Source organism: Amphiura filiformis, chromosome 5 (assembly GCF_039555335.1).
Source record: "Amphiura filiformis chromosome 5, Afil_fr2py, whole genome shotgun sequence".
Taxonomy (NCBI): Eukaryota; Metazoa; Echinodermata; class Ophiuroidea; order Amphilepidida; family Amphiuridae; genus Amphiura; species Amphiura filiformis.
Window position 1 is genome coordinate 51,340,408 of NC_092632.1, and position 18,252 is coordinate 51,358,659.

Here is an 18,252-nt window from a genome sequence, read left to right on the forward strand (position 1 = left end):
TTTGAAGCAGCCATAGTTGCACATGCAGGTACTTCTTTTGAAAGTCCTAAACAAGGTATAACAGTCGCTGATAGGATATGCAACTTATAGAACACGGATAACCTCTATTGACGTAGAACTCAAATATCACAGTTACACTTTCTTGGGGTTCTTTAGTTACGATGTAAAGAGTGTCAAAACGAAACATCTTCATAAATCGACATATATCTCAAGGACCACAATACAGCAATTTTTGAAAGTGTACCCATTCAAATCTTCATTCAACTTAATATCTCCTAATCTAGATAATGAAAATGGATTTTTTAAAAGTTGAAGGCCATGTCTATTCTAACTGGCCTTAATTAACTATAAATCTTCACTTGTTACGTATTATCATGCAGATTATAACTGTCACTTATTTCGATCTCTTTATAGTAGTCTCTTCTACTGCCGTATAGAATCTCAAACATTATAATTGATGTTGAAAGCAAAGCAAAGGCGATAAAAATATACATCAAAAAGCGATCTATAACGGCTGATATTTTATTCCAATCACATCGAATGTTATCGTCGGCTCTTCGGTCTATAATGTCATTCATTAAAAAGTGTAATTTCTGTAATTTCCCATTGATTTCCTTAAGCTCCGGCGAAGAAATCCCTCTTCTAATGTCACGAATGGTTCCTACCGTGTCACCATTTTTGTACTCTTCTATTTTACTAGTAGATTCTGACTTTACTAGTAGATTACTAGTAGTATCTGTTCCACATTGTGTGGATGTAGCTAGTGGTATTTCGGAATCACGTCTAATGCATTTAGAATCTCTTTGCAGATACTTCAGTCCGACATATTTAGGTAGAACTTCAAGGAACAGTTGCTTAACTCTCTTAGGCACCGGTCTACTCGTGTACTTGCAATGGATCACCAAGGCAGTTGCAACAACTGACAAACACACCATCACGATCATCACCAGAAAATAATCTCCTACAAATATTAAATAAACAAAAAGTAATATTAGACAAATTTTTGTTAGCATTTAAATGCATGTTCCAGTTTGTGAGTCTTTGATACCTTTTTGATCACGATCGCGTGCATTCCTATATAGAGCTGTGAAGTATCGTTGTGGGATTACAAGGGGACATTAGGTAAGGGGGGACAGCCAAAATAGTTCACCTAGCTCAGCCAAGTTTTGCTGCCTTCGGTAACGCATTCTAGTGAAGGGGTAGAGGGCTTTTAAAAAGGCTCAGACCTATATAAGCCTGTAGAAAACACCTCTCCGATACCACCGTTGACCACAAATCGATCGAAACTATTTTACGACCAGGTTTGAATTGACAACCCCTTGACAGCTAACTGACTTTCTAATGACCGCAGACAATGACCCCAGACATGCTTGTTTTTATTAAAACTTGAGCATTTGATGAGTTCTTAAAGGATATTGCAAAAACAAGTTTTACTCCATTCAAAGGAAATAATTATTACATTACAAGTTGACACTTGTTACAATTTTTTATTCGTATTTCTCCTGAAAAAAGACAAATTGTGTTGGTAAAATGCTGGCTCGTACGGCCCTTTTCAGCGTTCGAAGCGAAATATTGATTTCCAATGTAACAGACTGATGACGTCATTATATGAACGTTTAAAGAACTTTGCTACGTGTATGCAAAGGCCCTATACTGTCACGGGATAGGGAAAAGGATGGTAACAATGGGGATGGTAGAGGACAAAAGGACCGAATGGTATAGGACCGTCACTTCACAAGAATTGACACAACAGCAAAATGCATTGACATTGAACAGCTTCCTGGACAATATTCACAGCACAAGAAATTTGTGAAAATGCGTATAAGATCTTTGCATAGATGACAATTTCTAAAGAGTAAGTGGAATAGTATGGACGGGGCTGATTTCTGCTTTTAACGCACTTTCTTCAAGAAACAAGTATTGTTCTACACTGTGTCAGACTGCCGAGTCTTTAACATATTGTGAAATGGACAAATTTTGTGTATTTTTCAATGATGTCTCCAAGATCATTTTGAATGTGCACAATCTTCAAAACTGGCTAAATACGTGATCTCGCTTCGATACAGTAGAGTGGTTTTGAATAGATTGACGAGCGTACGATCACTGCGTTTGTAAATCGCAACCTCTTTATTCCATAGGTTTAACGTAGCCCACAGTCACGGACGCAAGGAAAATGTACTGAAGACTTCGTAATGAAAGCGGATGTGTAACGCTGAAAACACACCTTTAGGGTTTCGCTACCGATGTCGATTTGTACCGAAATTCCATCCCACAATACTAGAATTTAGGTACAAATCGACATCCCGTAGAGAAACCCTAAATGTTGGTATTGCAGTTCAATTTTGTTGGTTCATACTCACCAATTAATGGCGAGTCATCACCCGTCGGAGGCATCGTTTCTGCAATTAGTTGTTGGAATACAACCATTGCTAAGAGATTAGTAATAGAAAGAGTCAACTTCTCCCCGCATTCAGGTGGTAAATAAAATACCATCAAAGACAATGACGATAAAAATACACACGGTAGAATTAGGTACAAGACGTAAAATTCATACTGCCTTTTGAAGATCAGTCGATAGTTAAGCTCATAGTATGGTTCTGGGCAGCATATATATTTCTTGGTACCCTTTTGAACTTTTCCAGAAACCATATCCCATACGCCATTGTGGAGGTATCTGTAATTAAAAACAAGTAAGACTTGATATGATTATAGACACTCTTTTAGTTGCCAGTGTATTGTTTTTCTTTTGCTTCCTCTTCTTAGCTTTGCATCATTCGGCAATAATACCACTTTTTAAATCCACTGTTTAAAATATCATGGCTAAAAAACTTTCGGACTGTTCATAAATATCTACCTATTGTTGCCAACTAGTCTTTGATCGGCTATATTAGCTTGCATGAAAGTAAGGTAAAATGGCGAAACACCAGTATAAAATTGGCTTCCATCGATATTTAACAATATTTACCAACAGGACTTAGCAAAATCTACAGCGCCGTGTGGAGCAAAAATAATTCCGCCATCGTGATACATAATATATAAGCAGCGAGGGCGCTACTGCTATAAACCGCTTTCTAGTTTTCAGCAGTAAACTGCGTTATTGCAACATAAACTAAATTCCATGAATAAAAGAATCAGTATTAAAGTCTCTACTTTCATAAGGCCTGGCCTGAGAGGCATGGCTATTTATTATGTGGCTTGCTTGTGTCTGATATATACATGTAAATGTAGGAGATATCAATAGCGATAGTTGTCAATGGTGAGGATGCGATGTCCTTGTGTGATATGCCATATGCCATATGCGTCTAATGGCGGTTAATTTCAGTACAACCCACCCAACCAATACGCACCCTCCTTCAATCTTGCTCGCGCACGATTACAGTAACAACCACGTCCAAGTTATCTGGCATTTAATTTACACACTGTGATTAAACATTTTATTATCATTGTAATTGATGCACCGGCTACATGGTAAGAACAATAAAGGGTGAACTTAACCTCTTATTTTTTCACAATTATATTATGATTTTTCAACATAACAATAATATAGAAACGGGAGTGTGAGCCTACCACTCAAAATACATCCCCTAATTGAGAAGTAGAAGTGTGTTACTTACTTATCTTGTGTCGCATCTGGAGTTTCTTCGGGAAATATATTTATCTCAGCTCCAGTAAGCCCCCATGATGCAAACTGCATTACACAAACTTGTGTGTCAAAAGGAAAGTAGCGAACTCGTATCAAACAGGAACTGGTGTAGATAGCGGGTGTCAACCACCTCACCAAGCCATCGTGGTTTACAGTGATTATGGTGTCTTCTTTATATCTTTCATATTCCGAGTTCACACTGTGGATAAAAATACCTAATTGTAAGTGTTCATTTGGTATGTGACATATATTTTGAATTCCTTTTAATAAAACAATTATTTTATCTATAGATCATTCAACCAATTTCAATTAAATTTTTATGGTTTATTTATTGTCTCTATATATGCCCCCTCTTCATATGATGTAACATTTGTGAGCATGTGAGCAAATGCCCACTAACGGCGGGGTCAATAAGTTCGTAGAACAAGGTACTTGAAAGAGTACAAGCCGAATTATTTTTATCTCACTCATAAACATGGTAACTGCAAGGAGTATTTCGTGATCCTAGCATTCTCTTTTAATGACATTTTTCAGCGAAAAAAGCTTATTCCCAAAATTTCACATGATTCCTAATTTGCGTTTGCGAGTTATGTATGGTTATGTGTATAACACTGCTCTATAAACAACGTGTTGTAATTACGTTCTGGTGTACCAGAACGTAATTCAAATTTCACGATATTTTTGCTAAACGAATTAATCTGCAAGAAATATTTCCAGTGGTTTAATAATCCCAACTTGTTGAAAAAAGAAAAGTGGGGGGACGAGGCTGTGGATCATGAAATGCCCTTTTAATGGATCAGTTTCATATTTGCTTGAAACGTTCTATGTCAAGAAAATGTAAGTCTACCGATTGCTCTATGAGCCACTCTTCAGTGAAGGCTCACCAGCATTGATCACCATCAAACCTGATATTATGAAGGCTGGGCTTTAAATTCTGAAATAGGTTTCGCTACCTGGAGGCCATGCCTGGACCACAATATGGTTGCCTTAGTTATCTGACCCCTCTATCGTGAATGGCAGCTTGACAAACCGAGTGTACATGACATAACCGAGAACAGTCCCATTCCTACCACCAACCTTCTTCACTTGATGGCTTGCCTCTGTTTTGCTATCAAAATTGTATGATATATTACTATGATTGCACTTTCTTATGCCAAATGATCTGTCATCAAGACTTTCCCTGAATCTCAGAAAACAGCGATGAAGACCTTCACCTATAGTGACCGAGTGATGATCTTCTTAGGGGTGGGAGATCCAGGTGCTTTCACTGAATGTACTCATAATTCCAGTGACTAATGTATTGTCTTGTCACCTTTTTATGTCAATGTTCACTGGTGTCACTGGAATACCCAAATATTAACTTATGGATATATGTTAAAAACATCAATTTATGTTAAAAAGCTCAAGTGAAACTCAGAACTCTACAGTTTTCAATCACTGCAAAACATCGGAACACTTCTTTAAGCCAGGGGAGGTTGTGATCCTCGACAAAGAAGAAAAGTGGTTCGAAGCTATTTGAGAGAGATCAACAAAAAAGGGAGACTCCGCTTTCAACTCCCACACGCCTGGGACTAAGCTTTGCGAGATCTTCCCCGTCACGTGACCAATCAGATGCCTGATGAAGTTCGGAGTTACCGGATGCAACTGTCGCATGTAAGTTGCAAATTTTATTTCTAGAATTCGATTTAACTTTACCTTATATGTTAAAAACACTTTCGTCAGCGTTTTTATATTTTGTGGCTATCTCATCTTTTTGTTTAGTTCTTTATTAATTATCATGCCACTGTATTAGCATGTATATCAGTACTGGTGTCAGCAAGTCTTTTGGACCTTAGATGATCTTCAAGCACGCTCATTCCATCCTTGAAGTTGAAGGACCATTTCGTTGCTGTTGGATATCAAGGATTTCATCACCATTTACAGCAACTGTACATTGTTAAATTTCATTTGAGTTTTCACCACCGTCGGGAGTAAATTAAACGATGACGAAGTGTTCACTTTTGGTAGTACCTGTGAATTCAAGGATGTAGTCTCCCTTTGCACGGTGTTATAACCATATACAGTGATATAAAAATCAAATATTTTTGCAGTAATATTTTGAAGGAACAAACTTCAAATGAGGTCAAATTCACCACCGTGCGACAAAGTAGCATATCTTGTTCTACGAACCTTTTGACCGCCCTTTCGTACATGTATATAAACATCTAAAAAAAGTAACTAACCCCCTAAATATGACCATTATTCTAAAACGGGTGGTTGTATTACAAATCTGTAAAATGCGTTGGAAGCATAATTTATTTCTGCACATTTTGACACCTCATTTGCAGCTATTGACTAAATATTAACATCACAGCGTACATTTAAATCAATGTAACCCTAGATTTGAAAGTTGCAGTAAATTGTATTGATTTTGTATTCAGTGTAATGGAAGGAAATCTGTGTAATGATATCTGAGTGTGTTTGTATTGTAAAAATATGCATGTAACTTTCAAATCTGGACCTCAGTACATTAAATTGACCGGTGTTTTATTGTTTTCTGGGCTATCGTATCAAATGAGATGTCCAAATGCGCAGAAATAAATTCTGCTTCCAACGCATTTTACAGATTTGTAATAAAATAGCCCCTTATTGAATAATGGCCATTATTTAAGGGGGGTTAGTTACTTTTTTTGAGATGTTTATATATACTAACAGGATGGCAGAGCATTAAAATTAAACATCTGTACAGTTTCGTTACGTGTTCCACTTAATTGTTTTTTCCTCCAGATATCAAGTTGTAAATTAAAGGGGCATTTCGTGATCCACAGCCTCATCCCCCCACTTCCCAAAATAAGTTGAGATTTTTACACCATACATAATTGCTACATGGCTACATAATGTTTATGTACCAAATATTTCTTGCAGATTAATTCGTTTAGCAAAAATATCGCCAAATTTGAATTTCGTTCTGGTGCACCAGAACGAAATTACAACACATTGTCTATGGAGTAGTGTAATACACATAATCATGTATAACTCGCAAACGCAAAATTGGAATCAACTGAAATTTTGGAAATAAGCTTTTTTCGTGGATATCTACTGAAAAATGTCATAAAAAGAGGATGCTAGGATCACGAAATCCTCCTTTAAATTGAGATTTCCATTTAAAATGTCGTATCTGATTATTTTGATTACTCAAATCCCTTCTTGATAAAAGTCACGATTTTCACATCAAAATATATTCATGATGTATTAGTGATATGTCACGAATTGTCTCTAGAGCCTTTTCTAGAAATTAATGAGAGCTAGGTTACATCACGGGTAATGTGGCACTGATATAAATGCCACTGATTATACTTTTAGATTACGCTCAGTTTAGCTCATTCATTTGTCAAGGTATAAGAGCCCAATACCTACGTAACAAAAGCCAGTACATATTGGGTTAAAACTACTTCTACCTAGAACAAAAACTAGCAAAAAATAAATCATCTTACGTAACAAAACTAAAACTCTAATTAAAATTACATTATGCATACTCTATCTCTGCAGTGAAAACATTGGGTTTATTACGCACTGGGATCTGGTTGTTTTGAAAACAAATTATGGATGGTATGAACGTGTGCATATATGTTTTCTTTTGAATTGACCCAGTAACACATTTCGAGTAATTTGAGTCTTTCTAGAACAAATTATTAGTCAGTGTTTTTCCTCTGGACTAAGAATTTTTCTTAGTTAAAACCAACCAGAGCTCGATACGTAACAAGATGTAATTCTAATTTAACCAACAACCATAAATAATTGAACCCGTTTCTTTGCGTATACAAACAAGGCAAATTGAAATTCCCATATACAAAAGCAATTATCAATAGATTAAGGTGGTACTACACCCCCTGATAAATGTTATGACTAATTAAGATTTTTCTCAAAAAATAACTACACACTGGTAACAAAAGTTATGTATATTATAGGGGCAAGGAATCCAATTACTTCACTGAAATTTTAGTGATTCAAGATAAGTGGTTCATTATATATGTGAAGAAATGAGGTACATTCTAGCGGTACCTCATTTCATTTCTTATCATAAATAACGTACCGCTTGTCTTGAGTCACTGCAATTCCAGTGTAGTAACCGGATTGCTTGCCCCAATAATATACATAACTTTTGTTACCAGTGTGTTATTATTTTTTGAGAAAATGCAAAAATAGTCACAAATTTATCAAGGGGCGTAGTACCACCATAAACTATTTTACGGTCCTTGGCACCTGAAACCCCACTATTTTAGCCAACATATCTTTATGAATTCGGTAGAAGCACGCACGCAAAATTTCCGATTCATCACTCTGTAGGCACATGGAGGAAAGCTACAAATTTTGATGTTGTCAAGCTCCTGTTATACTTATCTTACACAGGGAGGTAAATAACAGAGCATTTGTCCACCCAGTAAATTATGTTGCCCACCCAGTAAATCCAACTTGCCTATTGCCCAAGAATACCCACCCAGGAAATTATTTTGCCCACATAAAATTGGGGCACCATATAAATATCATGTATCAATAATACAGCTCATGAAATCAATTGTTGCCATTTGAAAGTGTTGTCTTTTCATAACATTGGCCAAATTCGAAGCAGGAATAAACATCACACAGTACAAAAGAAGATAAAATTATGAAAAAATAATTATACATTGTCTGTTTTTTGTTTCTTACTTTTATATCTTTCGACTGTGATTCTACCGGGGTTCATATTATTTGGTGCAGCATTTGGGTCTATGAATTTACTTTAAAATACGAATGGGCATAATTATATTTAGCTGGGACCAACATTTACTGCCAAATGCTAAAAATTTAATTTCCCGGCTTGGGCATGGAATACCGATATACAAGAAGTATCAAAATAAAGTATACAGTTTGAAAAAAGCCACTAGATTAAAAAGTATGAAGTCAAAAATAATTTAGTTGATAGCTGAATCAAGATTTTGTCCTCCACACTTGTTACATCACTGGCGTGTGACCATTAATAAGGACTCAGTGGCTATTTTTGTGAGCCGTGTAAAAATGTAGTTGCGCGAAGTCAATTAAGAACACTATGCAGTAAAAATCAGATATTTTCAAAAAATGTTGGCAGACTTCAAAAAATGATTTTTCTTAATACTTTGTGTGTGGATGCACCTTGGGTCAGAGTCTACAGGAGTGACAGTCATATCGCGTCTAAACCCTTGGTTGCCATGGCAACAGCGAAAATGTCAATTTGCCCAATTTTCAGCATTTTCAGCATTTTCCCATGTAGCAAAATGTAGAAATATCAGGTCAGATTTCAGGATGAAGGAAATAATGTTCAGTACCCTTCTTTTATACAGTAAATAAGACGTCCTTCCTCTCTATAAAAATCATGTAAACACAAACAAATCATTTTCAGAAATGGGTGAAACTATTATGTAAAATAGGGGTGTTTTTCCTTATTTTCGGCAATGCCAAAACTTGTGTTGGGAAAATTGATGTAACCCCCAAAGTAACACTTTTCTCACAATTATCTGTTCAGGGTAGGTAGATAAGATGTTGGTCTAGTAATATCATGAAAAAAAAGTTTTGGTAAATTTCATACGTGGGAGCAGTGTTGCCAGGAAAATTGCACAATTTTCAGTTTTTTAATTTAATATATTATGAAAAATAAGGGCTTTTATCCACCTAGGGGATGATGATGCATTTTATGATATTAGTATGAAGACATTACCAACTGTAGTGCATGAGTATCAAGTATTTCTGCCTAAGTGTTGCCAGAAACCTCACTTTTTGACGTTTGAGATTTTATTTACAATGGAAAATGCTGATTTTAACAGACAACTCTCTTGTTAATTTTATGCAACACTCTAGTATTATTATTTGGATTAAGTGCATGGTGTGACATGATTTGCATTGGTTTCAACGCCAGTGTTGCCAGTAGCGTTGCCTTTTCAGGTGCTGTTATAAAGTAATTTTCATACGTGGGAGCAGTGTTGCCAGGAAAATTGCACAATTTTCAGGTTTTTAATTTAATATATTATGAAAAATAAGGCTTTTATCCACCTAGGGGATGATGATGCATTTTATGATATTAGTATGAAGACATTAAAAACTGTAGTGCATGAGTATCAAGTATTTCTGCCTAAGTGTTGCCAGAAACCTCACTTTTTTGACGTTTGAGATTATATTGATGATGGAAAATACTGATTTTAACAGACAACTCTCTTGTTAATTTTATGCAACACTCCAGTATTGTGATTTGGATTAAGTGCATAGTGTGACATGATTTGCATTGGTTTCAACACCAGTGTTGCCAGTAGCTTTGCCTTTTCAGGTGCTGTTATAAAGAAACAGCGAACCAGTGTTGCTAGTAACATTGTCTATTCAAGTCAGTTTACAGGATAATGACACTCTTACTGACAAACTTACAGAAAAGGAGGTTAACAGCACTGGTATACATAGTATACACATTTTTTCAAATCGTGAAGTATAGCGGGTCCTGGTCTGCTATTATTAACATGTCAACAACAGTATTGCCAGAAAACTCACTTTTGTATTATTGAGGTTAAATTTACTGTTTAAATTAAGTGTAGTATACCTTACTTTGCTCACTGTGATTTCAACACCTGTGTTGCTAGTAACATTTTCAGTTATTTTGAAACAATTGAGAAAGCTACAGAAGAATCTAAAGAGGTGACATGGTTAGCTATGTCTGTTGCAGTTCATACACTAGATATGATGCAGCAGAGTACCCTTTTCATCTCATTTGATGACTCACATTACGGAAGATACAAGATTGCCAACCGACATTTACAGACATAGTGCTTAAAAACATTACATGTTTTGAAATTGTTCAAAACATTTTTTGTAACTAAACAGGAACAACCTTCCACAACGGACGTTTAGGTGTCGATGTTGAGGTATATGCATATGTCCTTAAGTTTTGAAACAGTTTGCTTGATCAGACTCTTTGTTTTTACAAGTTTACAAATATTACATGGAAAAACAGTGGCAGGATCGACGGAAATTATATAAATAAACATTGTTATTCATCAGGTTCGCCTTCGCAAATAATAAAGGAGACAAGAAGAAAAAATGATCCCGCCTGGGAATTGAACCTAGGACCTCAGGTTTACGAGACCTACGCCTTAACCGCTTGGCCACGGAAGCTTCATGATTATAGGCTGGTTGAAATTCGAACTCATCAGGTTCGCCGTCGCAAATAAACTGAAAAGGTTACTAGCAACACTGGTGTTGAAATCACAGTGAGCAAAGTAAAGTATACTACACTTAATTTAAACAGTAAATTTAACCTCAATAATACAAAAGTGAGTTTTCTAGCAATACTGTTGTTGACATGTGAATAATAGCAGACCAGGACCCGCTATACTTCACGCTATACTTCATTGAATAGACAATGTTACTAGCAAAACTGGTTTCGCTGTTTCTTTATAACAGCACCTGAAAAGGCAAAGCTACTGGCAACACTGGTGTTGAAACCAATGCAAATCATGTCACACTATGCACTTAATCCAAATCACAATACTAGAGTGTTGCATAAAATTAACAAGATAGTTAGTTGTATGTTAAATCAGAATTTTCCATTGTAAATAAAATCTCAAACGTCAAAAAAGTGAGGTTTCTGGCAACATTTAGGCAGAAATACTTGATACTCATGCACTACAGTTGGTAATGTCTTTATACTAATATCATAAAAATGCATCATCATCCCCTTCATACCGGTCAAGGACACTGATATGACATCATAGGTGATGTAATTTTCTTCTGCTGACCATATGATGCTGTCTATTATAAACTATTATTGTGACATTTAGGCCTATACCTAGAACTTTTAAAGTCATAATTAGTTCAAACATAACTTTGGTAATACTCGCTCGTTTTCATTCGTTGAAACGGCAAAACATACTTACTTTTCCTTACAAATCGAATAACAATAACTTTAAAACATTCCACCTCAGAGAGGGGTTGTCACCCATATACTGATATACCAGGCACTGAAAAAGTGCTGCTCACCTTGAGTAAATGTTTACATAACTAATTGGGTTTAGTGACTAGATGTGTGATAAATGAGTCAGATGTTTGTTCATAGTCAGGGTTGCCAACCAACAATTTGGTAGCCCAAATTGGGAGAATTTGAGACACTATTTGCTCATGGCTCGTGCACAGAAGTAAGGGCCTACACAGCACGAGCCCAATTGGTGCTTTATCTATTGACTTGCAGAAGGTAAGGCACAGCAACACTGAAAAGCAAACATTGCAGCCGCACTGAAACAGTAAAGTTCAACATCTCTTTTACAAATTCGCACGATCAAGGAGTTTGTACAGTGTTTGTAATATGAAAAGCACCACAAACAGTCTGCATAGGAGACTATTCCATGAAATTTGGTAAAACTTTTCGTAAGAAAATGCTCCAAAAATGATACTTTCTGTCCGAATTTTCTTAGCTAATCATGAACGATCATGCAAAGATCGCCGCCTCAAATTACCAGATCCATTGCTCAAAAGATGTAGTAAGAGAAAGAAAAAAACATACAGAAAAATGGATCATGCCTAGAGTTCATTGCACTTACGCAATGAGCTAAAAATGCATCATCATCCCCTAGGTGGATAAAAGCCTTATATATTAAATTAAAAACCTGAAAATTGTGCAATTTTCCTGGCAACACTGCTCCCACGTATGAAAATTACTTTATAACAGCACCTGAAAAGGCAACACTACTGGCAACACTGGTGTTGAAACCAATGCAAATCATGTCACACCATGCACTTAATCCAAATAACAATACTAGAGTGTTGCATAAAATTAACAAGAGAGTTGTCTGTTAAAATCAGCATTTTCCATTGTAAATAAAATCTCAAACGTCACAAAAGTGAGGTTTCTGGCAACACTTAGGCAGAAATACTTGATACTCATGCACTACAGTTGGTAATGTCTTCATACTAATATCATAAAAATGCATCATCATCCCCTAGGTGGATAAAAGCCCTTATTTTTCATAATATATTAAATTAAAAACTGAAAATTGTGCAATTTTCCTGGCAACACTGCTCCCACGTATGACAATTACCAAAACTTTTTTTTCATGATATTACTAGACCAACATCTTATCTACTTAACCTGAGCAGATAATTGTGAGAAAAGTGTTACTTTGGGGGTTACATCAATTTTCCCAACACAAGTTTTGACATGGCCGAAAATAATGAAAAACACCCCTATTTTACATAATGGTTTCACCCACTTCTGAAAATGATTTGTTTGTGTTTACATGATTTTTATAGAGAGGAAGGATATCTTATTCAGTGTATAAAAGAAGGGTACTGAACATGATTTCCTTCATCCTGAAATCTGACCTGATATTTCTACATTTTGTTACATGTGAAAATGCTGAAAATGCTGAAAATTGGGCAAATTTACATTTTGGCGGTTGCCATGGCAACCAAAGGTGCAGAGGTGACATGAATGTCATTCCTGTTGACTTTGACCCAAGGTGCATCAATGCACAAAGTTTGAAGAAAAATCATTTTTTGAAGTCTGCCAACACATATTTGATTTATACAGCAGACCAGTCTTAATATAACATGAAAATCACAGTTTCACCACTTTCTTTGCAGTAATTGACAGAACGTCTTGCAGAATTGTTTAGCAATCGTATATAATTGCTTAGAAGCACCAAGTGGAATGGCCCTTAAGATCTCCTGATCTTACACTTCTGGATTTCTTCCAAAACTAAGAAAGTCTGTAAATTAGTCAAAAGGTCTTTAAAACCCCTGTTTGTGAGATAAAATGGGCTACTCAGTTTGAAGAGTGGGACTATTTATTTTATTCCTTTTCAATCATCTCTGTCCACCAAAATAAGATATTTTCAATTTAAGATTTTACACAGGTATATAGCTGTCTCAAATTGTATTGTTAAATCTGATTTATGTACCTTTTGTGGAAGAGAGAAAGAAGATATTCAACATTTCTTTTGGGATTGTAATGAAATAACTCCTTTTGGAACCAAGTTCAGTTTAATCTTTTAAGAGACACCTTTGAGCTTAACATGAGAGATGTCATTTTGGGCATATTGGATATTGAGAATTATAAATTTAATTTTGTAATACGTCATGCAAAGTATTATATTTATACTTGTAAATGGTATGAAAGTAAACCAATTATATTTTGTTTGTAAAATTTCTTAAATCTTGTAGAGCGACTGAGAAATTTATTGCTGTTAAAAATAATAGTCTTAAAAATGGAGTAACAGATGGAATAATGTCAATCTGTAATGGGATGTTTTGTAGTTCATGTGCTAATTTCAATTATTTTACATTCTTATTTTGTATGGTGATATATTTTCTTTGTATACATGCTTGTATGTTGTTCTTGTAAAGAAAAGAGAAAAAAGTTGACTTGGCGCAATAAGTGACAGATCCTTTTGGCTCTGTGAAAGATATAAAAATGAGTGCTTAGAAGCACCAAGTGGAATGGCCCCTAAGATCTCCTGATCTTACACCTCTGGATTTCTTCTTGTGGGGCTATCTGAAATCAAAGGTTTTCACAAGTCCTCCTGCAGACCTTGATGAACTCCAGAGACACATAATTCCACAAGTTGACATCCCCAAACAGGACGTCTCTCATGCGATGTGGTGTGAGTGCCATGTTAAAGGGCATATCTTTTGCAAAAACAAGTTTATCTCTATTCGAAGAGAATAATTTATTACATTTTTAGTCCAAATATTTCTCATGATATTGATATACATATGAATTGTAATATCACAATTTATTAATATATAAAAAAGAAGCGGCTGATTTTATCCATATGTTTAAAAAACATTAAATCTGTAATACTTAATTCAGAGGTTTTTTCTGAGAACAACAACAGTATACGTTCTGTGCATTGAGAATATTTACAGTCCCTTCTCTCAAAGCAGGCACATCTCATTTCATGACGTCAACTTTTTTCTAGGATAAATTATCTCGTTCGAAGGAACTCACCGCTTAAGTTGGTTTTTGCGGAATATCAATTTTAAACGTCTTATTTTCTCAAAAAAGGAGTCATTTTCATTGTCCTCATTCATAATATTAGCTTGCCACCGAGCAATATATATGACCTTTAAGGGGAGCTGATAGCTGATAACTCCAGAGACACATAATTCCACAAGTTGACATCCCCAAACAGGACGTCTCTCATGCGATGTGGTGTGAGTGCCATGTTAAAGGGCACATCTATTGCAAAAACAAGTTTATCTCTATTCGAAGAGAATAACTTATTACATTTTTTAGTCCAAATATTTCTCATGATATTGATATACATATGAATTGTAATATCACAATTTACTAATATATAAAAAAAGAAGCGGCTGATTTTATCCATATGTTTAAAAAACATTAAATCTGTAATACTTAATTCAGAGTTTTTTTCTGAGAACAACAACAGTATACGGTCTGTGCATTGAGAATGTTTACAGTCCCTTCTCTCAAAGCAGGCACATCTCATTTCATGACGTCAACTTTTTTCTAGGATAAATTATCTCGTTCGAAGGAACTCACCGCTTAAGTTGGTTTTTGCGGAATATCAATTTTAAACGTCTTATTTTCTCAAAAAAGGAGTCATTTTCATTGTCCTCATTCATAATATTAGCTTGCCACCGAGCAATATATATGACCTTTAAGGGGAGCTGATAGCTAATAACTCCAGAGACACATAATTGCACAAGTTGACATCCCCAGACAGGATGTCTCTCATAATACGTGGTGTGAGTGTCATGTTAAGGGAAGCTTATAGCTGCATACAGAAGAATGGTGGCCATGCCCTGGGGGCCATGTGGAAGACTAAGACTGTCAATTACTGCAAAGAAAGTGGGTGATAATGTGATTTTCACCCCGAATTTCACGTTTCTTTGATTTCAATTGGTTTCTTTGATTTTAACTGCATTTTTACTCGGCTCACAAAAACAGGTACTAAGTCCTTATTAATGGTCACACGCCAGTGATTTTACAGTTATGGGAGGACAAGATGCTGATTCAGCAGTCAACAATATCATTTTGACCAAATACCCCCAGTGCAAATACCTAATACTTTTTAATCTAGTGGGATTTTTTAAAATGTATACTTTATTTTGACACACCCTATATACATTAACAACAACCATTTTTTATAGCACTTTGTTTTATGGTTTTGCCAATTACAAGCAAACAGATTTGTCACAATTCCTTTAATAACATCAATACATTTTAGAAAATGTCACTCAGCCAAAGCAGGTAATAACATTTTCTAATATGTGAGGGATGTGGTATACCGTATATCTATGATTTAAAGTTACACAGTCAAAGTAAATCATAATTATTTCACTACCAAATAAAAACATGTGAAAACATAAAAGTGATTTTTATTCTTTATTGTGTACTATGACATCAAATTAAATTATTAATCGTTTGGCAAAATGTTTGTAAAAATAGTTTTTGATAACATTTTTGAAAACATTTAAAAATATTGTTGTAGTGTGTTTTCATACAAAACGTTTTAAAACGTTATCATGACCTTTATATAACCCGACATTTTAATGTTATTAAAACATTTTTACCTAAACCAAAGCCAAAATATAACTTATTTAAAACATTTTTAAAACGTTTTTGTGTTTGCTGGGTATCATCAATTTAATTATCGTCAACTTAAGAATTCACTTAAGCATTCTTGATTGAATGGGTGGTTTCTGAGCAAACGGTGGCAAGTCTCAAAATACCTGGACAAATTTGATCAAACCTGTGATGTACATCTTTCTTTGGGCTTGTTTCAGACTAAAATATACCTAATTTTGGACAATTTTAGCATTGCAGCACAAATTTTCGCGCGATAAATTTGTCCTTGTAATGTCATTCTGGGAACTGATCAGAGGGACAAATCTGCAGCCCACCAGACGAAATGTTGCCCGCTACGCCAATGATCAACTTATTCGTGAACCATGAATATCTTAAAAGGTTATTTGTCTTGAGGATATACAGGGTGTCCTGAAAAAAAACTGTATCGCCGAAAACTTTAATTTTTGGGTATTTTAATGCCCAACCAAACATAACTAAATAGTTCATGTGGTGAAGAAATAAAACAAATATCACATATGTTTTGAATTTTGACAATTGACGGCTCTGTTCTTGGGAGGTTTACGGATTAAAATAGCAATGAATGATCTGTATCAGGAGTACCAATCAATGCACATGAGGCGTCTATTTTCATTGATTCATATGTGAATCCATGGAATGGATTAAAATTGAGATATATCAAGTACGGATCTGACAACTGTCAAACTTCAAAAAGTATGTGATAGCTGTTTTATTCCTCAACCACATCAACTATCTACAGACTTGATCATTACGAAATGAATTGGGAGAAAACCTTCTGTTAATAATATACTATGCTGAGCCACCAGCCTGAGTGGCTCACGCTCCAGTAATTTCAGATGATTGAGCTCAGTAATACATCAAAGAATGTCTTCCAATTCATGAAAACAAATAGATAATCAGCTTATCGGATTAAAAGCTTAGAGGGAAGGTCTTGCTGCTCATTCTCTAATGATTTAGTATGGAATAATTTTTCACAAAATTCCACGACTGGTAGGGACGGGGTCTGCATAAGCGGCACGGGCTAAATATTAATTAGAGTGTGCCGGGAGATGATGTAAAATAATAATATTGTTTGAGAGAAAATGTGCTTTCCATAAGTTTACATTATGGCGCTTAGTGAATTAGCTTAAAATGGTGGATTTAAGGAGACTGAATATGAGTTTTTGAGGCGGGTAAAAAGAAACATCAAAGGCCCATTTTAGGGTGTAAAAAGCCACATTTTACATCGAACCCAATTTCTTTGCAAAAACAGGTCTACATTTTTGAAAATCCACACGCCTGGATGCCATGAATTACAGCTTCCCGCCCAGTAAATTAGTTTCCGTGATTTGAGGGCAAAAACAATTAAATTGCTCACCCAGTATATTATCTCCCTGCATTTACTTATACGCTCATTATTGTGAAGACAACTATTGGTTCTTAAAATATCAAAGTGGACAAAGATTACAAATAATACATACGGTAAGGAAAACGTGGCTATTCCATTCAGGTAGCCCCATTAGAAATCCACACTGCTTGAGTGGAAGTTTAAGGTGTATGGATTTCAACCGCAATAGGCCAATGTCTCACCTGCTGTACATTGTTATATCGGGTACCCATACATTTGAGACAGGCATTTGAATTTGTGTGATGCCGCCATATACAGAAGCATTCCACATAAGAAACTCATCGATCCAAGTCTTTTGTAAAAAGAAAAAGAAATATATATAAATAATAAATAAAAAATACCATTTGAAATTACCTTTAAAGCTATAATGGGCTATTCCAGAAATAAAAGGCACTCCCCCTAAAGAAGACATGGGATTCCCAAATTTTTCACCTTTTTTGCTCTGGTAATTCCCCCCAAAAATGGTCATTATTTTCACAAACCTAAAAAAGACATGGGAATTCTCAAGAAAAAGACACCTTTTTATTTTAGGCTTGGGAATTCCCAAGAATTTCTGGAGGGCACTGGGAATTCCGAATTTTTTAATCATTTTATTGTCAAAATGGGAATTCTCATTTTTTT

The 18,252-nt window shown here is 35.3% G+C and overlaps 1 protein-coding gene across 1 annotated transcript; it reads right to left on the reverse strand.

Moving 5' to 3' along the window:
- Positions 1 to 362: 362 nt before the first annotated feature.
- On the reverse strand, positions 363 to 17,919 carry LOC140152263 (neuronal acetylcholine receptor subunit beta-4-like). The gene is made up of 4 exons (XM_072174567.1): positions 17,814 to 17,919; positions 3,615 to 3,842; positions 2,361 to 2,674; positions 363 to 961 (listed from the first exon to the last, which is right to left on the reverse strand). The coding sequence occupies exons 1-4, from the start codon at positions 17,900 to 17,902 to the stop codon at positions 363 to 365; spliced, it is 1,230 nt and encodes a 409-aa protein (XP_072030668.1). The 5' UTR covers positions 17,903 to 17,919.
- Between the last annotated feature and the right edge of the window lie 333 nt (positions 17,920 to 18,252).

Coding starts and splice junctions, on each gene's coding strand:
- LOC140152263 (XM_072174567.1), bottom strand. CDS start 17,902: ATGTGGAATGCTTCTGTATATGGCGGCATCACACAAATTCAAATGCCT. Junction 3,843..17,813: donor GATATAACAATGTACAGCAG/GTGAGACATTGG, acceptor TTTTATCCACAG/TGTGAACTCGGAATATGAAA. Junction 2,675..3,614: donor CCAGATGCGACACAAGATAA/GTAAGTAACACA, acceptor TTTTAATTACAG/ATACCTCCACAATGGCGTAT.